The sequence below is a fragment of the Salminus brasiliensis genome, chromosome 14, assembly GCF_030463535.1.
Source record: "Salminus brasiliensis chromosome 14, fSalBra1.hap2, whole genome shotgun sequence".
Classification (NCBI taxonomy): domain Eukaryota; kingdom Metazoa; phylum Chordata; class Actinopteri; order Characiformes; family Bryconidae; genus Salminus; species Salminus brasiliensis.
Window position 1 is genome coordinate 31925224 of NC_132891.1, and position 22544 is coordinate 31947767.

At 41.0% G+C, this 22544-nt stretch overlaps 1 protein-coding gene across 3 annotated transcripts in view; it reads left to right on the forward strand.

The window, feature by feature from the left end:
* Positions 1-5097, forward strand: part of vwa5b1 (von Willebrand factor A domain containing 5B1) — a 56885-nt gene extending 51788 nt beyond the window's left edge. For all 3 annotated transcript variants that reach the window (XM_072656358.1, XM_072656359.1, XM_072656360.1), the window contains 2 exons: positions 829-952; positions 2088-5097. In XM_072656358.1, the coding sequence (XP_072512459.1) occupies positions 829-952; positions 2088-2783 (820 nt within the window). In that variant the 3' untranslated portion in view covers positions 2784-5097. The remainder of the gene's footprint in view (positions 1-828; positions 953-2087) is intronic.
* Positions 5098-22544: the final 17447 nt, after the last annotated feature.

Below are 22544 nucleotides of genomic sequence, written 5' to 3' on the forward strand. Positions count from 1 at the left end.
CTGCTGCTGCTACTGGAGTTGAACACATCCACCATGCTGTGCTGGCTGGACTGGGGAGCATCCAGGAGAAACGTGGAGGAACCAAGCTCTGTTCTTCAGACTAGCTCACCGACAAGATCTCACCTACTTTCTTTCTTCAGAATGAGAAGCTCTTGTTCCTGATTCCAGAGGTTTCTTTTTAGAGTTGTATCCTAGTGCTTCCCTTGTTGTGAGGATTTTAATGCATTCAGCAACAAGAGCGTTAGTGAGGTCAGGATGATAGATGATCACCACTCCACCTCCTCCCCAACACCCAACTCATCCCAAAAGGATGGAGGACGGAGCACCAACCATCATTCCAGATAACCCAGTTCCACTGCTCCACAGCTCAATGCTGGGGGGGCTTTGTAGCCCTCTACTCCACGTCTGGCATTAGGCAGCATGGTGCCAATAGGTTCATGTTTATCTGCTCCAAAGGGTCTTTTTCTATTGCAAGCACTTCTCTACAGGGGCTAGACCAGCTGTGTGTGTGTGTTGCACATCTGGGTCAGCGACAGGTGCAACTTAAAGTAGCTGAATGCATTTACTAGAAGGGGGGTCCACATCCTGTCTACATTTGGACATATAGTGAATATTGGAATATTGGCTGCATCCTGCACGTGGCGCCTTTTCACACTTATGTAAGCTATATTTACTTTATGTATTCATGAGATTTTACTAATGTGGGTTTGGCTGATGCCAGTTACATCCCTTTCAAATCTGCTTGAGCTGTTAACATGTGTGGAGGGTATAAATGAACTTGGTTTTGGTGTTATTTTGCTCCACTGAGGTTCCACACTCTTCTCTTAGGCTGAGCCTCACTCGAACCCGTCTTCTGACCAAGGCAGCCCGAGGTTTCATGTGCCGAGCTCAGAGCAAAACCAGCGACTCTGTGGGCGAAAGTGACAATGACAACAAAGACTACATCCGTCTGGTTAGTACCCGTTGTTTTAGTGACATTTGTATGTTAGTATGTGAAGATCCATCAATCCCTGAACACTGATTGGCTTACATTGTTTTGCAAAACCTGGGCTTAGATCAGCATCCCTACTGGAGAATATAATCAATATAGGCAAAAGGCTCCATTGATTTGTGTTTTACTGTGAAATTATTAGAACCAATGAACTTTAGCTACATATGAGTGCTCATATTTATATAGATAGTGAACTTTCAAATGCAGTTGAATCTATAAGAAGCACCTGTGGCGTAGCTTAAAAATAGCCGGCCGGCATTCAACAGCAGACCTTGTCTCATTGCTCAATTAGGAAATAATAGCTCTTGTGACATTAAACAGGGTATGTTTGACATCCTACAGGTCATAAACCTAATTACATTGAATATGTTCTTATAGCATTTACCGTGGAATTCATCGATTGCTGGATCTGAATTCATTTGAGCATATTTTCCTCTGTAATTGATAGCAAGGCATAGCAAAATCAATAGGACTGACGTGCAAGAAAAGGTCATAGAAATCAACAAGCTACTTGACAGTTTACATATCGTCTGTATTTAGAGGGCTAACAGTATTGGCATTCCTAGCTGCATCCTGAGTAGCTGTGCCATGCACAATAAAACCCAGTCTCTATACTTGAGGAAACACCTTTTCCACAGGATTTGAAGGAATATTGACTCCTTCCTCCAGAAGGTCTGTTAAAATGACTGACATGGCATATTTGGATGGGAATATCTTGTCTGAATAGGCCTTTTGAGAAGTTGGATTTTGGCTTTTACACTAGGAATGAGCATTTTAACCAATTTGGACCTTGGAATATTAATTAATATTAATAAAGTTAATCCCTCTGACCACAGAGAAGGTTATAAGGCACTGATTTAATGATCTAGTAATCTTAGTTTTTAAAATGATATAATTGGTGTTTGGGGGTTAAAATCTTAAAATATGTTTTATTGTTTAAAAATAGTAGAGAGAATGTTGTCGAGTTTGTCAGATCTTTTTTTTTTTTTTCCTCTTTTTTGGATTTTATTAACTCCCAAAATATCAATGTTTCACTGTCCATTTCTGGGATTGCTAACATTAGAAAACCAAGCCCCTGCTCCTGGATGTTTTCCAGGTCTCTTTGCAGCTTTCCTGTGGCGCATTCCTGCTGGACAGCGCCTTATGCGAGGCCATCAACGTACCCATGGACAAGCTGAAGTGGACCTCCCCTTTCACCAGCCACAGGGTCAGCCTCACCCACCCATCACACCACTCCAGCAGCAGCAAAAGAACGGAAAGCCTGGAGGTCCACCACAGCAGCTCCCCTCCACCAAGAGACATCGACCTCAGCTCCGAATCGGAGGAGGCGGCATCTTGTAGTCCGAACTCGCCCAGCCTGGCCCGCAGCCCTCGAACCGAAAGCAGCTCCTCTCTTTTGGGCGGCCCCGGCTCCTCCTCCTTATCGACCGATCCACCTCTCTCCCCCAGTAACTCCCAGGCTGACAGCGGACGTGGCTCCGAGTCTGAGAACTTGGACACGCCTCAGCCCGTATCGCCGGGAGGGTTGCGGATGGTGACCCAGGAACCGGAGAGCATGGTGTGGGCCACGGCCGTGGCTTTAGCCTGGCTGGAGAACAACTTGGCCAGGTACTTCATTGAATGGGAGCTGATCGCGGCTAAAGCCAGCCTGTGGCTTGACCAGCAAGCGGTCCCAGAGGGCCGGGACCTGGCAGTGGTAAAGGCCGCGGCCAACCAACTCTTCATCATCCTCAGACATTGGGATGAGAATCTGCAGCTCAACATGCTGTGCTACAACCCCAACAGCGTCTGATGGTGTTGGGGGTGGGGTTGGGCGAAGATAACGTGGATACTATGCTAATGGATGACCTTTTACAGCAGTCTTTGTGTTGTTGTTGTTGTTTATTTTTTTTTTTTGGGGGGGGGGCGCTGTAAAGCTTAAAAGTGTAGATTTCTGATATCTGTTTTGACTTGATTTGCACTAAATCTCTATGTCCCTAGATCATGAAACAGAATGAGGAATTCCTAAGAAAATGATATGGCTGCTCAAATCTTGCAACGATCGGTTTCTTTCCTACAGGAGTCTCCCATATACTGTATTTTCTACATTTCTATTGATAACAAGAACAGTTATTTATGTCATTACCTCTACATGACAACCATTGTGTTCCTGAGATACCGCAAAATGGCTACAGCACAGATAATATTGAGTACAGATAATATATATACATGGATGATGGACCTATTTGGTCAAAGACTCTCTGATCTGTTGCTGCACAGTTTGTGTTGGTCTTCCTCTAGTCCTTCATCATTGCTCACAGGACACTGCTGCCCACAGGACGCTGTTGGCTGGATGTTTCTGGTTGGTGGACGATTCTCAGTCCAGCAGTAACACTGCTTGTCTGAACCACTTGTACCAGCGCAGCACACACTGTGCTGAGAATGACCCACCACTCAAATACTACCTGCTCTGTGGTGGTCAGTCCTGTGTGGTTCTGACCATTAAAGACCAGGGTGAAAGGAGGCTAAGGAAGTACACAAAGAAACAGATGGCCTACAGTCCAAATTTGTGGAACTACAGAGTGCCCCTATATGGTAGTGGAGCTGATATAATGGGACCAGTTCATTCCATGTATGTATCATCATGTATGTATACCCCGTTCTTGCTCCATTTATGTTTTTATTACACTAATTCTTAGGGTGTGAAGACATAAAATACATGAAAGGATTTTTTTATTTTCATCTTTTGCAAAATAACAAAAAAGGCCCATAGCAAAAGTTTAGGCTCCCTGCATGATCAGTGTTGCAGTGGGTTGTAGTACTGGTGTAGTACTACATCCATTTCAGTGGCCTGTCCATGATGGAAATGATCTTGGGAAAACCTGAATGGTTATGTTGTGATAATGACATAAATAACTTAGAGAAATTTTTTGAGAAAACCAAGAAGAATGCACTCTGAAGAATGAAACTTGGAAAATTACAAACAGATGCAAATCCATGCCCCTATGGGGACTATTTTATTTTAGTTTCTTTTACAAATTGAAAACCCCAACACTTCCTTCCACATCACTGCCTAATTATTCCTGAATTGCTCCAGTGTAGCGAAATCGTCTATGAAAGTCAATCCACCCCATTTGGACCCTCATTAAATGCTGTCGCTAGGCACTAATTGTGCTTGAGGTTTACCCTGACACACTAGAACACAAAATCAGCTGTTAATTCGATGGTAAATTATTCATAGAGAAGGTTATATGCAAACAAGTCAATGACCGTGACAGCTACAGTGTTGGATGTATAAAAATAACAACAAAAAAAAACTGCTTCAGTGTTTGTTGGTTTTTATTCTGATGGCACGTTTGCTCGGTGGCGTCCGCGGCGATGCTGAAGCATGTTAACGTGCGTTATTGTCCTCCTGCGCTGTGGAGCGAAGCAGGCCGGAACGAATGTCAAAATGTCGGTGTTTGTCTCTGAGGTAATTATGTAAATATTGATTTCGTGAACTTTGTGATTGCTGCTTGCCACGACGAGTATAAGCGATTCTCATCTGCTGCAAATGAGACTGTTGACGCTTGGCCACTTTCTGTGGTGCGATGGCGTCTTGATCAGCACTGTCACCATCCAAGGCAGCATCGTCGACATGTTGTATTTACATGTATTTACCGTGGAGTGTATTTGATTGTCTTTTGGGGATTTAAAAAGATGTCAAATTGTGGCTGAGATGGCACTTTCTGTTGGTTAAAGTGCTCTCCAGTCTTAAGTGCCTGACCCAGCTGACCTTCTCCAACGAACTGTTATGTTTTTTAAACGCCACTTGAGGTTTATCTCTCATTTTGTTGTTTAATAGCGTGTTGATGATATCCGTGAATTTATGGCTTGAAGAACGTTCTTGCTGTTTGTTTAGATCTCAGAACTGTGGATGCATGTTTTTGCCGCTTGAAAACAAAAGAGTATCGCGTTTAGTAAGTCATAATAACAGCTGCTCATAGTTAAGACGCAAAATCATGAGGTTTTAAAAGCCACCTTGCGTGTTTAAGGTGATAGTAACTTCACTAAATACAAGGACGAAAAATCGGTCTGTAATATAATAACTGCGAGGTGTGTGACAGGACTCAGACATTGAGAAGAGTATGTACAGTGCAGTGAGTGTCTTGTTGCATGTGTGGAAAATGGGTCACATAGCAGATGTTAATGATTGGCAGAAAGGAGTCATTGCAATTGGGCATGGTCAGAGACCACAGTGTGAAGGAAGTACCTGAATCTGCAGGTGTATGGAAGAGTACGGTCATACGGGTCTACCAGCAGTGGCAGAAATCCCAGCCTACAGGAAATTCTCCTCATTCTTAAGCAGAAGTGAGCTAATGGCCTCTTGTGTGTCACTCTGCTCCATATGTTGATGGTCTGCAGTTCCCTCCAGAGTGTTCTTTCAGAAATTGGTGGTGAAGAACCTGCACTGGCGTCTAGAACCAGTTTTTGCCCGGAAGCGAAGTGATTTATATTTATATATTTATATATTATTTGTTTCATGTTTTGGACACAATTCTGAGGAGAATTTCCTGTAGGCTGGGATTTCTGCCACTGCTGGTAGACCCGTATGACCGTATGCTCCCATACACCTGCAGACTCAGCTACTTCTTTCACACAATGCCCAAATGCAATCACTCCTTTCTGCGAGACAACAACATCTGCTATGCAACCCATTTTCTACACCTCCAACGAGACACTCACTGTACAGTTCCACCTCTTCTCAAAGTATGAGTTCCGTCACACACCCCGCAGGTATTTATAGCCCCATCATCATTGTGCAGCGCTATTAACAGGAGTCTGAAGTTACTACCACCTTAAACATGCAAGGTGACTCATTTTTTTGTGTGTGGAGCCTACTTTTGTATCTGTTATGTTGAAATTGTGAGACACATATAGATTTAAGCCCAATTGCGATTTAGGTGCATCAGCAAAATTAACAATTCATTGAACCAATCAAACAAGACCAGTTTAAATATCTCAGCACAACTAATAGGACAAGTGCAAATGCAACACTTTGACAAATTACACTTTTAATTGCGACTGCAGTTTCTGCAGTGTCTTTAGTATGTGGTTGAGCACCTTTCTGCTATTATGATCTGCTGTAAACAGGACACATAGCCAAACACCAGCTTCTGGCAGCATTCCTGAGGAATATGGCAAACCTCTTTAAAACACTGATTAGCAAAGGTCAAGTCTAGAACAGGAGGGCTTGTAAGGCTGGTAATTTAGTGTCTTTGTGACACCTGTCTGTTCAGACTGTCGTTTCTCTTCAGCAACATCAGTTTTTAGCTTTTTATAGAAGTAGTCTGGAAGTGTATTGGGTTGTTTTGCCATTTCTAGCCATTGACCAATGTGCATTTCCCATATAAGTCATTTGTAGAGAGCGACATTACAAGCACAGGCAATTTATTGTTTGTCATCACTACTCGGCTGCCCCCTAGTGTTGTGGAGGTCGGTCTCTATTTAAAGTAGAAAGTTTTGACGAATGTCAATATTCCAGAATTCATGTGAGATGATGAGCATCCCAGGTATGAGATAGTGGCTGCGTCCCAATTGCATACTACACACTAATACTATAAGGTATAGACTACATACTAATCTTAATAGTGTGGGTTTGGCAGGGTAGTACACCAAATATTACCATACTAACCATATTATCTAATAATAAGAAGTGATGAAGCATTGCTATGGCAACATATGCCAACACTGTACATTCTCCAGACACTATTATCACTGCACTTGCATCCATCCATTTTTCATTTTATTTGGAATAATTATTCCAGACGTGAGTAGCTCATCTCTGTCCCTTTCGCATTGCATTGTGGGATAATGTTATCTATCATAACCACACCTAAAAACCGCCTGGTTTTGAGTATGTATCTTGGATATTGGAGTGTACTCAATTTTGAAAATTTTGACATCTATACTACATACTTAGTAGTTAGTACCCAATTAGGATGCCCCCACTAACCACACTTTTATTTATTTATTTATTTATTTATTAATTATGAGTATGAATATGCATATGAGATAGTATCTCCCAGTTCTCAGAAGTTGTCAGTGAGGTAGTATCTCATTGTGAGATAGAAGGTTGTAGGTATTGCAGTATCTAATAATTGAGATCATTATTAATGGTACCATTATGAGAAAGCTTCCCATTACGAATCATTAAATGGCTTAAGTGGCAGAAACAGACATCCACACTAAACTGAGCAAAAAACTGAAAAGAATACAGATTGTGTTTTTTTCCCCTGCTGAGCTGTTTTATGACCCACTGGTCTGGATGGATGTGTCATTTATTTTCTGTACGAGATTGTAACTGTTTTCTATCACTCAGGTATTGCTCCTGTGTAGCTTGGGTTGCTGTGGCCAGCATGGTGACTTGGTGTCTGTTGAGATGCATGAATATGGCACAGAGAAGCTTCTCTCATCCCTGGCTCTGTTCTGCTTGCGGGCAGTGGGCTGAGAGTTGTGACCACCGATGTGTAAAATATAAGCTTGTGAATGTGGCCGCCGTCGACTTTTCGCGTTTCTGAGGTCAATTGTGTTTCCAAAGTGGCTGTCAAGCTCTCGTCGACTCGCCGTAGTGCTGCTAGTGCAATGACGGAGTGTGTAACTGCATGTAATAAAGTCTTGCTGCTGAGTAACTGATACACTGAGAGCGTGTTTGCCTTTATTTTCTTGACTGCAGCCACAAAGGAACTAGACAGTAGTGTTATTAACCCATAAATTCTCTTATCACAGATGAAGAGCTACTAGGGTTGAAGTTTACGTAGACAGGGAATGGAACGTGGATCACTATATCCAAAAAATGCTGTTATAGAACTAAAACCACAGCGAGATCTGACTGAGGCTTTGACATATCTGTAATGTATAGCTCCCCCTAGCACTAGCAATGCTCCCGACACTAGGAGGATACAGAATCATCGGGCAGCCGGCACGCTCAGAGGAAAGTGCCGGGTCCCCAGCTCCACCACACCAGCTAACAGATGCCTGTGCCAGCCAGCATCGTTTTAAGAGAAATTAAAGCAGTGCTGAAGAGAGCACGGCCAATTGTGCTCTATCTGACTCCGGCTGCTGATGGCAAAGGGGCACGGCTCGGGATTCAAACGGGATTCGCAACACCCGGGCCATAGTGGAGTCTAGCATTTCGCACTATCCTTTCATCCAGTGGTCCATTGATCAGTAAACAGCATTGTTGCCTTTTCATCAACCATCATTTTGAAATGAACAGCTGACTTTTGAACTTTTGAGGTCAGAGACGAGAATGGACATGAGTGGACCAACAGAAGCATTGAACGAAAACAATGCTTTACATTTTTGGTTGCATTGCATTGCTTTTTCAGTAATTGACATATTGTCACTGTCACACAAAACATCTACAAAGAGGCAACTTTACAGAAGACCTTTCATGGAAGTCAATGTAACAACTTTTTGAGCCATTTTGGGGCATTTCTATTGGTCCATTCATCATGAAATTCCGATCCGATTTAAATGATGTCAAAAAGTCAAATTTGAAAATACAGTTCCCATAGAAGCAAAGCAGCCCCAGAGCATCACCGAGCCACCTCCATGCCTCACTGTAGGGTGTTCTTTTCAGCGTATGCTTCTTTTATTCCTTCTTCTCCGGACATAGTGCTGATCCACAGACCTGTGGATTATTTTCAGCATTTTAAGCAAGATCAGTGTGATATTTTTGTTTTTGTTCAGTTTCGGAGAAAAAAAAAATTAAAGGCGCACCATGCAAAATGTGGGCACCCCAAGAGATCTCTCAAAGACCTTAGAGAGCTTAGTTCATCACTCCACAGAGGTTTTGGGGTTCTGTTCTGTGTAGCGATGAACTAAGCTCACTAAGGTCTCTAAAAGATATATTTTGGGGTGCCCACATTTTGCATGGTACTCCTTTAATTTTGTTAAATAATGGTTGATCTTTTGATGTTGTTTTTTTTTAACCTTTTGTAGATCCGTTTATCTTCTACACACTTAACTGTTCAGAGACTGATTTTCCTTCAACTAGGGGTTTTTGCTTACCACTGCACAGGCGTATACCAACAGACTTTTTTTGTAAAATCCTATGTCATTGAACTTCAGAAAGTGTGACTACTAGCACTTATTTTAATAAGCCTTTATAAACATGTACATACACTCTAAAATTTGAGGTGCCTTTTTGAGTGGTGCCACAAAAGAACCATTTCATACACAACCATTCCATAAAGAGGCATTTCACAGGGGCTGTGAGTATAGAAAACCTTTCAATTGGTAAAGAACCTTTACATCCACTTCTTTAGGAGGGTTCCTCACCCACAAAATAGTTCTTCTATGGCATCGCTGATAGAATCCTTTGTAGCACCTTTATTTTGAAGAGTATACGTTCATTGTAATGACCATAACAGGCTTATGTAGGTTCTTGTGAACCCTTAAGAACCTCGCCCTCCAAGTACAGCGCCATCCGACACTTTCACGAAGTCCTAGATGACACTTCTTTCACTGTGCTCTATTTCACCCTCTGACGGCCCCGCCTCCTGCCTGAGTCTGAGCAATACTTTTTGTAACCAGCAGATGCTGCACCACACTTTAGAAACCAGGAGAGCGAGGAGAATCGCTTCTGTGCAGGTTACCTTCTCCATCAGGGGGTTTAAAGGATAGCTGGGAACGTGGAAAGCCGCCCCGGGAGAGAAAGCTGTCTCACTCCGTGTTACACATGCAGCCACATGACGCCATATGATGTCACAAGCTGAAGGTACACGAGCTGCGGCTGAACCTTCGCGACCCATTAGTGTCCTATTAAGCATGCACATGATTGGGATGACAAGCTGGGGGTTTGAGAAGATCCTTAAAATCCATGCTGTGTCTCAGTGTTGCTGATGGGTCACTCTGACCTGGCCCAGATCACAGCAGGCATGTCAAAGGATTTTAGACCAATTACTACCACTAAGGAGGGGACCTGACCTGGGGGGAAAGCTGAGAATCAAAGTGCCGGTCGGGATAAAAAGACTTTGATGACGCTATCAGCAAGGGGAAAGTGTGTGTGTGTGTGTGTGTGTGTGTGTGTGTTGAGGTGGCTAATCAATACTCATTAATACAGAGATGATCTTCAGGAACCCAGCTTTGACCTGGCTCTTGCAGAAGTCAAAATGTGCTGTAGAACTTGATTTGAGCATCTCTCATCCAGAGCCGGCACGAGCCGGACACCCTTTATAGTGTGTGTATATATATATATTTTTACTATATATATATATATATATATATATATATATTTTTTTTTTTTACTATATATATATATATATATATATATATATATATATATATACAGTATATATACTGTATTTCTAATCAAAATTAGTTCATTATTTGATCCTGATTCATTTTAGTAAGTCCAAGTAACATGGTTAACTTTGTGGCTGCAATTAGTACTCTTGGAAGAGCTGGGTTTGAAGACAGTGAGCGACTCCCAGGAGAAGTTCACACTTCGGCTCCAGGACTGAAAAAAGCCTGGACGCTTGTCTTCTGGGGATCTTAAAAGGATGGCGGGTCAGGCCGAGCCATACTCAAAGCTCGAATGGCTTATGGTGCAGATCGGCTTTTGACCATTGCCATCAAGTACGGAGGGGCTGGTTGGTCCATTCTTGGCTTTGTAGGCCAGAGTAAGGGTTCTGAATCTGATGTGGGCAGCAGCTACAGGACGCCAGTGAGGAGAGAACGCAGCAAATGAGGAGCTGAACATGGCTGAACTCAGTTCCAAAGTTTCCATTGTGTGTGCAGAGGATAGTTGGCAGACTTTCACTTTAAATAAGCTAGTAGTCTCTTCATCTTCCTCAGAGGATTAGAGAATGAGGTTGGGAGGGGAAGGGGGGGTGTTACTTAAACAGTAGCAAGCCATTGTTGCGTATCCAGTATTATATGAACCATTAATCGTGTTAGGAAGACAAGCACAAGAATGCTTTTGTAATTCCTCTTATAAGAGTGGTCTCTGGCAAGCCTTAAACTGTCTGTTATGATAGTGTGTGAATGTTCCAGCCAAAGGAGCATATGGAGATCAATGCAGGTTCTTACAAAACTTACAGAAATAAAATGGATGGCATTCCTCATATGTCATGCTAGATTCCATTACCTCAATTTCATTGTCGAACCCTGGATTTCAGCCACACCCAGGTGCATAAAGCACATTCTTTACGGGAAGATCATGGCACTTCAGCATGGCACTGTCATTGAAAGCCACCTTTCCAAACATTGAACCCTGCGAGAGCTGCCCCAGTCAACTGTAAGTGGCATCATTGTGAACTGGAAGTTTTCATGTTGATTGACTCATGACTCGATCCAGACTCACCCTTAACTCCCTCAACTCAGAACCTGCTCCCCAGAGACTTGCAAGAATTCAGCCACACCCCAGAAACTAGCCTCAGATTCACACCCCAGATGTGGACGGACCTGACCGACCTGCTAAACACTCTTTAGAATGAAGTGAAATACCAACTGTGAGCCAGGCCTTATTATCAAATGTCAGTGCCTGACCTTACTAATGCTCTTGTGGCTCAGTGGGCATTCTCCAAGACCTACAGTCGCAAGGAAAGGTAAGGGAACTCTTTTGGAATTAGCTTCTGGACTTCTGCGCTGGACAGATGAGACAAAAGTGAAAAGTCTGTGTTTGTAAGATGAAGAAGAAGCATGTATCTGTCACTGTACTATTTACAGCAAAAAGTGTCCTCTGCATTATACTCATCTGTGGCAGTGAGCACACACACACACCCAGAGCGGTGGGTAGCCAACTCCAGCGCCCAGGGAGCAGAGAGGCTGAAGGGCCTTGCTCAAGGGCCCAACAGTGGCAGCTTGTCGAGCCTGGGTATCGAACCCACAACTCTGTCATCGATAGTCCGGAGCTTTAATCGCTGAGCCACCACTGCATATATAAAACCCACCAAGAACACTGTATACCAAAACCAACATTTCATTCCATGGCTTTGGGCTGCCTTGCTGCCTGGATCCCTCACTAACAATGAGAGGACAATGAATCCAAAGGTGTATCAAAACATTTTACAGGAGAATGTAAGGATGGCAGTCCATGATCTCAAGATGAAGAGAGGTTGGGTTATGCAACAAGACAATGACTCAAAACACACAAGTCATTTAACTAAGGAATGGTTGAAAAAGACAAGGTCAGAGTCCTGACCTTAACCCTATGGAGATGCTGTGGCATGATCAGAAGAGGGCTGGGCACTGGAGTGGTCCAAATCCCTCCTCAGAATTCACTTACTTTTTCTATCCTGCACTGTGGGTGCTTACTTAATGAAGACATGGACAGTTCAACTGTTGGTGTGTTATTAGTTTCGTTAGATTATTGTCTATAATTGTGACTTAGATAACAATCAGACTTAGATAACATCCAAGTACTTCCAAAGGTTCACTTACTTGCTCTAACTGTAGGATAAGCTTTACAAGAACGGTAGAGGAGGCCAAGAGGCTGTTGGTGACGAATCCATGGTTTTGGAAAGCAATGTTGCATATATATATATATATGGAATAATGCGCTGGTGTGCACATACTTTTGGTCTCAATGTTATATAAGAGCACATGTTTCTGGAAATGCTTCAGACTGTGCAACCAATAAGATGTTTTCCAGGCCCCAAAGACTCATGGCTACTGCTTGATATAACCTGAAGATAAATATGACAGTAGCTAAACATCTATTTTAACACTATGGATTTTATTGGCTATCACAAGACAAGACAAATTGTCTCATGTTAATTAAAAAAAAAAAAAAAAAAAAAAAAAGCAGCAATGTGTTATGGTTAGCCATGTAGGAACTTTTGTTTCTATGGGAACTGGAAACATTGTGAAGAACTCCTCACAAACTGCTTGTCAAGAAAGCAGGAAAGTACGGCAGAAGCGACTCACAGAGCGCGATGATAAAAAGCCTGAGCGTCTTTGATGCCACAGCTTTTAAACATTTATTTATGGGGTAATAACTGACTGCATAAAAGATCATAGAGACTTCTGGTGTTTATTCTGCAGAGAGCCCGCGGAGTCTCCTTCAAGGCTGGGTTGACAGTGAGCTATAACCAATTGCCTTTAACCAACCATGACGGAGCGCATGCACCAGTCTGGATTTCACCGTCATGGTGGGGAATTCAATTTTCAACCGTCGTGATCTGAAACACGCCCTCTGCTTTCAGGCAGCCCTCTTCGCTTTTTGACCTTATTAAAGAATAACTACTAACTGAACTAAAACAAAAATCCAACAAATATTTAATAAATAACTGTACAATGTTTGATGTTTTTAAAAATATTTATAAAACTAATAATTAAGCTTCTGCTTAAATAAGATTGTGCTTCAGCATAGATCTATAGCCAAGATTTCATTAGTTGACAATAGTTTAAATGTGATACAATAGTTTAGTGGACTTTCTTGTAAAACCTTTTACTACAAAACTTACTAATTATAACTCTACAGAGTCTGATAAAACTCTACAGTCACTGATAGAAGTCCAGGGTTACTGATTAAACTGTATAAACTGTATATCATAATCTGATAAAACTGTAAAAAGTCTGATAAATATCTACAGCATCTGATAAACTCTACAAAGTCTGAAAAAACCACAGAGTCTGATAAAACTACAGAATCTAAAAACTGTAGAGTCTGATAATTCTCTACAGCATTTCATAAAACTCTATGGAGTCTGATAAAACAGTCTCTGCGAGAACTACACTCTGATAAAACTCTACAGAGTTTGACTGAGTCTGAAAAAGTTCTACAGAGGCTGATAAAACTACAAAGTGAGATAAAGCTCTACTGTCACTTATAAAACTCTACTGTCACTCATAAAACTTTACAAAGCCTAATAAAACTCTACTGTCACTCATAAAACTCTACAAAGCCTAATAAAACTTTACTATCACTCCTAAAACTCTACAAAGCCTAATAAAACTCTACTATCACTCATAAAACTCTTCAAAGCCTAATAAAACTCTACTATCACTCATAAAACTCTACAAAGCCTAATAAAACTCTACTATCACTCATAAAACTCTACAAAGCCTAATAAAACTTTACTATCACTCATAAAACTCTTCAAAGCCTAATAAAACTCTACTGTCACTCATAAAACTCTACAAAGCCTAATAAAACTCTATTGTCACTCATAAAACTCTACAAAGCCTAATAAAACTTTACTATCACTCATAAAACTCTTCAAAGCCTAATAAAACTCTACCGTCACTCATAAAACTCTTCAAAGCCTAATAAAACTCTACTGTCACTCATAAAACTCTACAAAGCCTAATAAAACTCTACTATCACTCATAAAACTCTACTATCAGTCATAAAACTCTACAAAGCCTAATAAAACTCTACTATCACTCATAAAACTCTACTATCAGTCATAAAACTCTACAAAGCCTAATAAAACTCTACTATCACTCATAAAACTCTACAAAGCCTAATAAAAATCTACTGTCACTCATAAAACTCTACAAAGCCTAATAAACATCTACTATCACTCATAAAACTCTACAAAGCCTAATAAAACTCTACTGTCACTCATAAAGCTCTATAAAGCCTAATAAAACTCTACTGTCACTCCTAAAACTCTTTAAAGTCTAATAAACTCTACTGTCACTCATAAAACTCTACAAAGCCTAATAAACATCTACTGTCACTCATAAAACTCTACAAAGCCTAATAGAACTTTTCTACCACTCATAAAACTCTACAAAGCCTAATAAACATCTACTGTCACTCATAAAACTCTACAAAGCCTAATAGAACTTTTCTACCACTCATAAAACTCTACAAAGCCTAATAAACATCTACTGTCACTCATAAAACTCTACTGTCACTCATAAAACTCTACAAAGCCTAATAAAACTCTACTGTCACTCATAAAACTCTACAAAGCCTAATAAACATCTACTGTCACTCATAAAACTCTACAAAGCCTAATAAAACTCTACTATCACTCATAAAACTCCACAAAGCCTAATAAAACTCTACTGTCACTCCTATAACTCTACAAAGTCTAATAAACTCTGCTGTCACTCATAAAACTCTACAAAGCCTAATAAAACTCTACAAAGCCTGATAGACATCTACTGTCACTCCTAAAACTCTACAAAGCCTAATAGAACTGTACTATCACTCATAAAACTCTACAAAGCCTAATAAAACTCTACTATCACTCATAAAACTCTACAAAGCCTAATAAAACTCTACTATCACTCATAAAACTCTACAAAGCCTAATAAAACTCTACTATCACTCATAAAACTCTACAAAGCCTAATAAAACTCTACTATCACTCCTAAAACTCTACAAGCCTAATAAAACTCTACTGTCACTCATAAAACTCTACAAAGCCTAATAAAACTCTACTATCACTCATAAAACTCTACAAAGCCTAATAAAACTCTACTATCACTCATAAAACTCTACAAAGCCTAATAAAACTCTACTATCACTCATAAAACTCTACAAAGCCTAATAGACATCAACTATCACTCATAAAACTCTACAAAGCCTAATAGACATCAACTATCACTCATAAAACTCTACAAAGCCTAATAAAACTCTACTGTCACTCATCAAACTCTACAAAGCCTAATAAACATCTACTGTCACTCATAAAACTCTACAAAGCCTAATAAAACTCTACTGTCACTCATAAAACTCTACAAAGCCTAATAGAACTTTTCTACCACTCATAAAACTCTAGTTAGTGATAAACCTCTACAGTTACTGATGAAACTTTAGTGGACAGGCACCCAGCTCACTACTGACTGGGCTTGTATTCTAGCTTGATAATGAACTGAAACTAGACTGTGTTGAATGATCAGGTCATTATGCATAAACCTCAATCCTCAGAACATTTATGCTAACTCAATATGCCACGAATAAGAACTAGCGGCGGCCGCCTAGTACGATCCAATTTGAGTAATGATAGTTGTTGTGTTTTAGCTGCCATTCATTATTAGTGAACTTTAGGTGAAGTAGTCCTTTCATGGCCATTATTCTCAGCGCTGAGACACTGCAGTTATACCCAGAGGAGCCAGGTACAGTCGTAATGATGCCTAGCGTGTCCGTGTTCGCTGAGGGACTCGACTGTGTGCCTCACTGCCTGGACCTACAGCGGCTCGCTAATTGACACGTGGTACACAGGACAGGGCAAGGGTGTCAAACTCCTCGTCCTTAAGGGTGAAAAAATAATGCAGTATCTCTCAGCGGCTCCAGATTCGCCTCACAAAGGGCTCAATTATTAGCCCACGAGTTGAAGCAGGTGTGCTCGAGTGGGTGAAGCATTACACAGCGTAGAGCTGAGGACCTACAGGACTTGGGAACGAGACATCAGTGACCTGAGCCTGCGGGCATAATTAGCCAATGAATTAATTTGGGGTGACAGGGAGGTCAAACCACTAAACCCCTACTCCACCCGTCCTCGTCCCCGTCCCCCACACACACCCCCACCCTAAATCCTCTACTGCATATAGTGAGCCAATGTGTTTTATCGTGGAGCCATTTGGAACACAGCCAGGATGAATGAGCCTTGGAGGAGCCCGGTGAGCATGAGTGACCTTGCGTAGCCTCATTAGCATAAGCAGAGAGAGGTCTAATTACACGCACAGCCTCGCAGGAATGTGTCCAAATGAGCCCTCCCCCACACCTGTTTCTGACAGCCATGTATAATTGGGCCCCTTTTTCAATTTGAACCTGGAGGATCCTTAGGGATTGGCTACGAGGAGAGGTCACCATAGCAACAGCAGCGTGACACCCGCTCCTCGCTCATAATTAAGGCAGAGAGGAAACCTCTCACACCTTTCCCACTTGGTAATCTGCCGTTAATAACATTTGTTGTGGGTGAGTTCCTCGGTGGTCTTAATCGTGCGTAGCCGAGAACTAGTTACGTGAGCTTTCTTGGGCATCAGAGGGCCTGACCTTCGCTTAAAGCCAGTGGCCCACTGCCCGACACCAAAGGGTTCACTTGCTTGGCTGCAATGTGCAGAACTTGCCCTGAGTGTTCTAAGGAAGAGGGTCTTTCAGTATCGGAGTCCACCGGAGTACGATGAACAGTAATACAAGAACGTGATGCTGGAACTGCGATTGTGTTTCCAGGCAACCGTCCTATCTACCAGTTCTTTGAATAGCCTCTGCCTTTGAAGTTTCCCCATATCGATTCTGCTTCTTGCACAATCCCATCGGAAGAAAGATCCTTGCAGTGATTTCAGGCACCCCTGAATGTTCTGCCGCTGCCTCTAACTCTTTCACAACACTCGAGTCTTCTCATGGGACAAGTGTTGTAAGAGGTTCTTCAGTCTTCTGAGAGATTATCCCACCGTCCAGAAAAGGAAGGAGCTCATGTAGCAGAAGAGGTAAAGCTCCTCTCTTGACCTTGAGCTGTCCAGAGCAGAACAGTAGGTCCCGACCTTGATCCTGGAGTACCCCCTGCCCTTACATGCAGCATTGCCTCCACTCCACAACACACTTGATCCATTCAGTCTTCATTTGAAGATTGAATGGTGTAATTTTCTGTGATTAAAGAGCACCAGAAGCACTTCAATGTCCAATGAACAGGTAGTCCAGGATCATGGTTCAGAGCCATTGATCTAGTGGTTTCTGTCCGTGGTCCTGAAGTACCCACTTCCCTGCAAATCGCAGCATATTCACTGCTCCCGATCCACTTGATCCAACGAAATAACATATCATATCACATATCATTATCAACTCTTTTGTGATATGAAGAGTGTGTTAGAGCAGGGAACTCACTTGCCTTTTAGGCCCAGGGGTACATCAGTAGCATGGCTGTGGGCCTAGGTTGGTCATTTCCAATTGGCTGAGTAGCATGTCAGCAAATGTAGCAGGAGAATAGGTGGATTTATGCAAATTTGACATGCTTATTTTACATATTTGGAATTCCTGGAAGTCCAGCTTTCCATGATATAGGCCGGGTGTAGACGTTCATACTAAATACACATTGTTTAAGCACAGAGACCTGAGTTGAAGCTTTATCCAATACTGTCTCCTGGGTTCGATGCTGCCGGTGTCTCCGTACTCTTCCCTCCAGGTCAGACTGGCTGCTGGCGGATGGTAGGTAGTTGCTGTAAATTAATCATGACCGGCCCACAGTTGATTCCACTGGGCTTTGCTGCTGCAGCGCTAGAGGATTGAGTATCGCCACTGCTTGGTGAAAGGCCAGGTGGTATGGGCCTGGCAGGAAGGCGGGAAGCTGTTGAGGAAACCACAAGCTCCATGTAATTTGATAAACTATTAATAATTCAACAGTGCAATTGTGTGATTGCAGGAGCGTCCATGATGTGCATAGAGGGGAAATTCCAGTACATTGAAAATGATATGCAGGCTGTTGATAAAGTCTAGATAAAGAAAGTATTCTGGAGAAACGGAAGACGTGACAAGCATCATCCACTGTTATATTTAATTCACAACAGCACTGTCTAAGCTGGCCTCTATGACTGGCCATGCTATTAGAAAAGCAATCTTCAATACAGCTCACCACTGGATCAATTCATAATCACATCACTGGGCCTCAACCCTATTAAAGATCATAGATTCACCACAGCTGGAGGTACAAGGTGAGATCAATGACATTTCACACATTAGAGAGTCTAAAATTGTATGATTTTTTTCCCCCCCAAGAAATATAACAGATAATTTCATTAAATAATGCAAACAATTTTGCTTTTTTTCAAGAAATAATGCAGATTTATTTAAAAAAGAATGTATAATCTTTCACTTATTTGAAGTAATTAATCCTATTTTGCCTTTTTCAAGAACTTTTGATAAATTTCCCGTTCTTTCAAGAAATAATGCATTTAATTTAGCTTTATCAAGCAATTATTTAGGTAATTAGTCTCATTTTAATTAATTTGGCAATTTTGTTTTAAAGAAATAAAATGAATGATGCAATTCTGCCTTTTTCAACAACTTTTATTGAAAATAAGTCTTTTTCAAGAAAAAATGAAGGTAATTTTGCTTCCAAGAAATGATACATCCAGTTTATTTTCAATATTCAAGCAATAATGCAAACAATCTAGCCTTTTCAATTAATAATGAATACAATTTACAATTATTTTTTTTAAAGACAAAATACAGATAATTTTTCAAGAAATAATGAAATTTATTTTGCTTATTAAAGAATTGCATTCAGTTGCTTTTGTCAGAATTCCAGGATGAATGGACCAATAGGTCCAAACATTGGCTTCCACTAAATGTTATGTTTTTTTTTTGTTGTTTTTTTTTTTGCCATTTTGGAGGTTTGTGTGACAGCTCAGTCATCTGTTTGTTTTTTGATGTTTCTCCATATTGTATTATTCTAGCAATCTAATAAGTCTTTCAGATTATGATTATGTAAGGTCAGATGAACAGTCAATCAGTTCTGTATTAGTATTTCACTCACCAGCCACCAATAATAATAGAACAGACAATTGTCTTATATTATTTCTTGGAAATAGAAAAAAAAATCAACATTTCTTTAAAAAAGAGAAATGTATTGAAATGTATTGAAAATCTAATAAAAAAAATCTTTATTTCTTGAAAATATAATATAATGTGTACTTTTCTGTATATTAACACAGAGCCACAGGTAAGACGTAGAGGCCATAACTGTAAAGAAAAGATTTGTACAAACATTACTGTGCCAGTTCCTTCATTTTTAGACAATATATAATAAAAAACAGACAACAACAATATACCAGAATGTCCCAGATTTCATAGACCGTCCACTTGAGACTGCATGTTTTACTTTACTGAACTTTTTATTGCTTAACTCCAACATCCAGCAGCTTATATCAGCTGCCGTCTTTTATAGTGACCTGTTTTTCCATTAAATGAAAGTAAAAAGAAGATCTTTTTCAGCATGTACAAGAGGAGCACATCTCAAAAGGGCCTAAATCCATCCGCCATGATGTACCGAAACGGCCTAAAAACTGTTTCTCTAGACACAGTGAAGTCTGTCTAATTGAATTATCCTGTCAGTGGCCATTCTTTACATCGATTTGAACAGTACTTAGAAAAACAGGCCTTATCTTCTACAACAAGGCCTGTGCAGCATCTTTACCCTGTTTCGTAGGCTCTCTGTGCACAGCTAAACGTTTCTTATGGGTTATCCTACACAGGCCAGTAAAGCTGGAGGAGTTGCACTGTAGTGCACCATACGCCAACATCACAGGCCTCACCAGTCCTGTACTTCAGACCTTTAACAAGTGTGAACCATGCAGTAGGTCAATAATTGCCAGTAATGTATATATCAGTGACGTGTACAACATCTGGAATGTGATTTTCTGATGAATGATGGTATCAGTCTGCATGAAAGGAGTTTTTATTGATGAGACCACTGATTGTGTAGGTCAGGTTGATGCTGCCAGGTGAGAATACAGCAAATAACGCAGATTTGAAGGACAGTACATTGCATGAAATTACACTTAGTCAGGATGGAGCTCCGATTCCATCAGAAAAACACAGTGAGCTGCAAGAATGTGGATATCAAATACTTTCTGGCCCATAGAAACAGAGATCTATCCTCTAAACACATAATGTCATTTGGTTTTTATATTATTTTGTTATATACTAACATTTATTCAGAATTCAGCCCAGCAAGGATTTCAGTCAGTTGCAGCTCTGGCTTTTTTTATTAATAATGGGGGGAAATTTGGCTTTTTCAATAAATAATATAGACTTTTAAAGAAGTAATGAATAAATTTTCACTTATTTTGCCCTAATTTTGCTTACTTAAAGAAATACAATCCCGTTTTTTTCGAAAAACAATGCAGATATTTGTCTGTTTTTCAATAAATTATTTTATTTAGTATTTTCTTTCTAGAGATAATGAATAAATTATTTCAAGAAATAATACAGATAATTTGGCTTTTTTCAATAAATAAACATCAGATTTTCAAGAAATAATACAGATGCTTTACAAATGTAGCCTTTTCTAACAAATACTGTAAATATATTGTGCTTTTTAAAGGAAATTATGCAGAAATGACACTTGTTGTAGATGTTTTTTACATTGTGTCAAAAAATTAGGATAAATGGGCCAATAGAAATGCTCCAAAATGACTTTTTACATTGTTACATTGACTTCCACTGAAAGCTAAGAAGGTTTATTGCATAATATCACATTCTGACACACACGTATCACAGTTACCCAGGAATAACGTGGCAACGGCTTCCAAATATTGAAGCGACTGGTGTCATTTGTTCCCTGGAAAGATCGATAGACTAGTATTAAAAATCCTTCAGATTAACTCCCATCATGACATGATAGTGACAGAAAAATATTGTGATGTAGAATAGATGGGAGCGATGTCCTGAGGAAATAAAAAGCCACTCTGGTCCTTCTGGAAATCCTAAAAACAACATCTGGATTGTGATTTTCAGAAGAATGAATAATGGGGGTTTGTAGGTGTAGGCGGTTTTCCCCTCTTTGACTTTGAGTTTTGACATTTATAGCCTAAACTGAGGGCCTAGCTCTAATGGTCACAGTTTGCCATTACACTATATGTATATATAAAGACAAAAGTATTGGGACACCTGCTTATTCTTTGTTTCTTCCGAAATCAAGAGATCCGGCTTTTGTTGGAGTAACTGTCTCTACTGTCCAGGGAAGAAGAATTCTACTAGATCTTGGAGGAACATTGCTGTGAGGATCCAAAAGTATTGGATGGAGCACCATTCATCATTTCAGAGAACACAGTTCCACTGCTCCACTGCTCAATGCTCAGTGCCCCTCTAGCCCACGCCTGGCATTCAGAGGCATGGTGCCAGTATGTCCATGTTTATCTGCTGCAGAGAGTCCTATCCTATTGGCAGTACATTCATTAGAAGGGGTGTCCACAAACATTTGGACCACATATGCCTCAAAATAAATGGTTCCAGACGCTCTACGATACATCAGTATAATCTTTACAAATGTAAACAAAAACACGGCTGCTGCTCCTGCTGTTTACAGCCATTTTTTTGCCAAGTTGTGCAAACTGATGGTTAGGAGCGTCCATCACTTCGTAGCTCCAGTGCAAACCTTCAGACACTGAACAGGTCGTGACTGCATTTGGTCAAAGAGGGAAACTGCGGATTAGGTTTTTGGTTAAACTGCTGCTCTAAAGCGAGCTGGAAGAAACGAGTCCAGGCCTAGATGCGGAACAGACCGTCTTCACAGGCAGCGTGCTCTCTGCCTGGTGTCGGGCCCTTGTGTAGGAAGCTGAAACTCGCAGCGCAATCCCTATAAAAATAAACTCTTCTTCTTCAACTTCGCGGCCAAGCGAGGAGCCGCGTGAGCAGAGAGGAGCTGGGACGGTTGCCATGGCAACAGCCCCGGCAGCCCCACCGTTGCTGCCCCGATGCGTACGGCTATCGCACCGAGAGCGTGTCACCAGGCACTGTTTTTGCTTTGTGCAGGACTTGTGATACATGCACATTTTTGCACACGCACACACACACACACACACACACACACACACACTTGTGTCTGTCAGCTTCTGCTAATCGTGACAGGCGTCAAGCCGAGAAGACTCCTCTGGCAGCGAGGCTTCGGAAAACCAAGTGAATGTT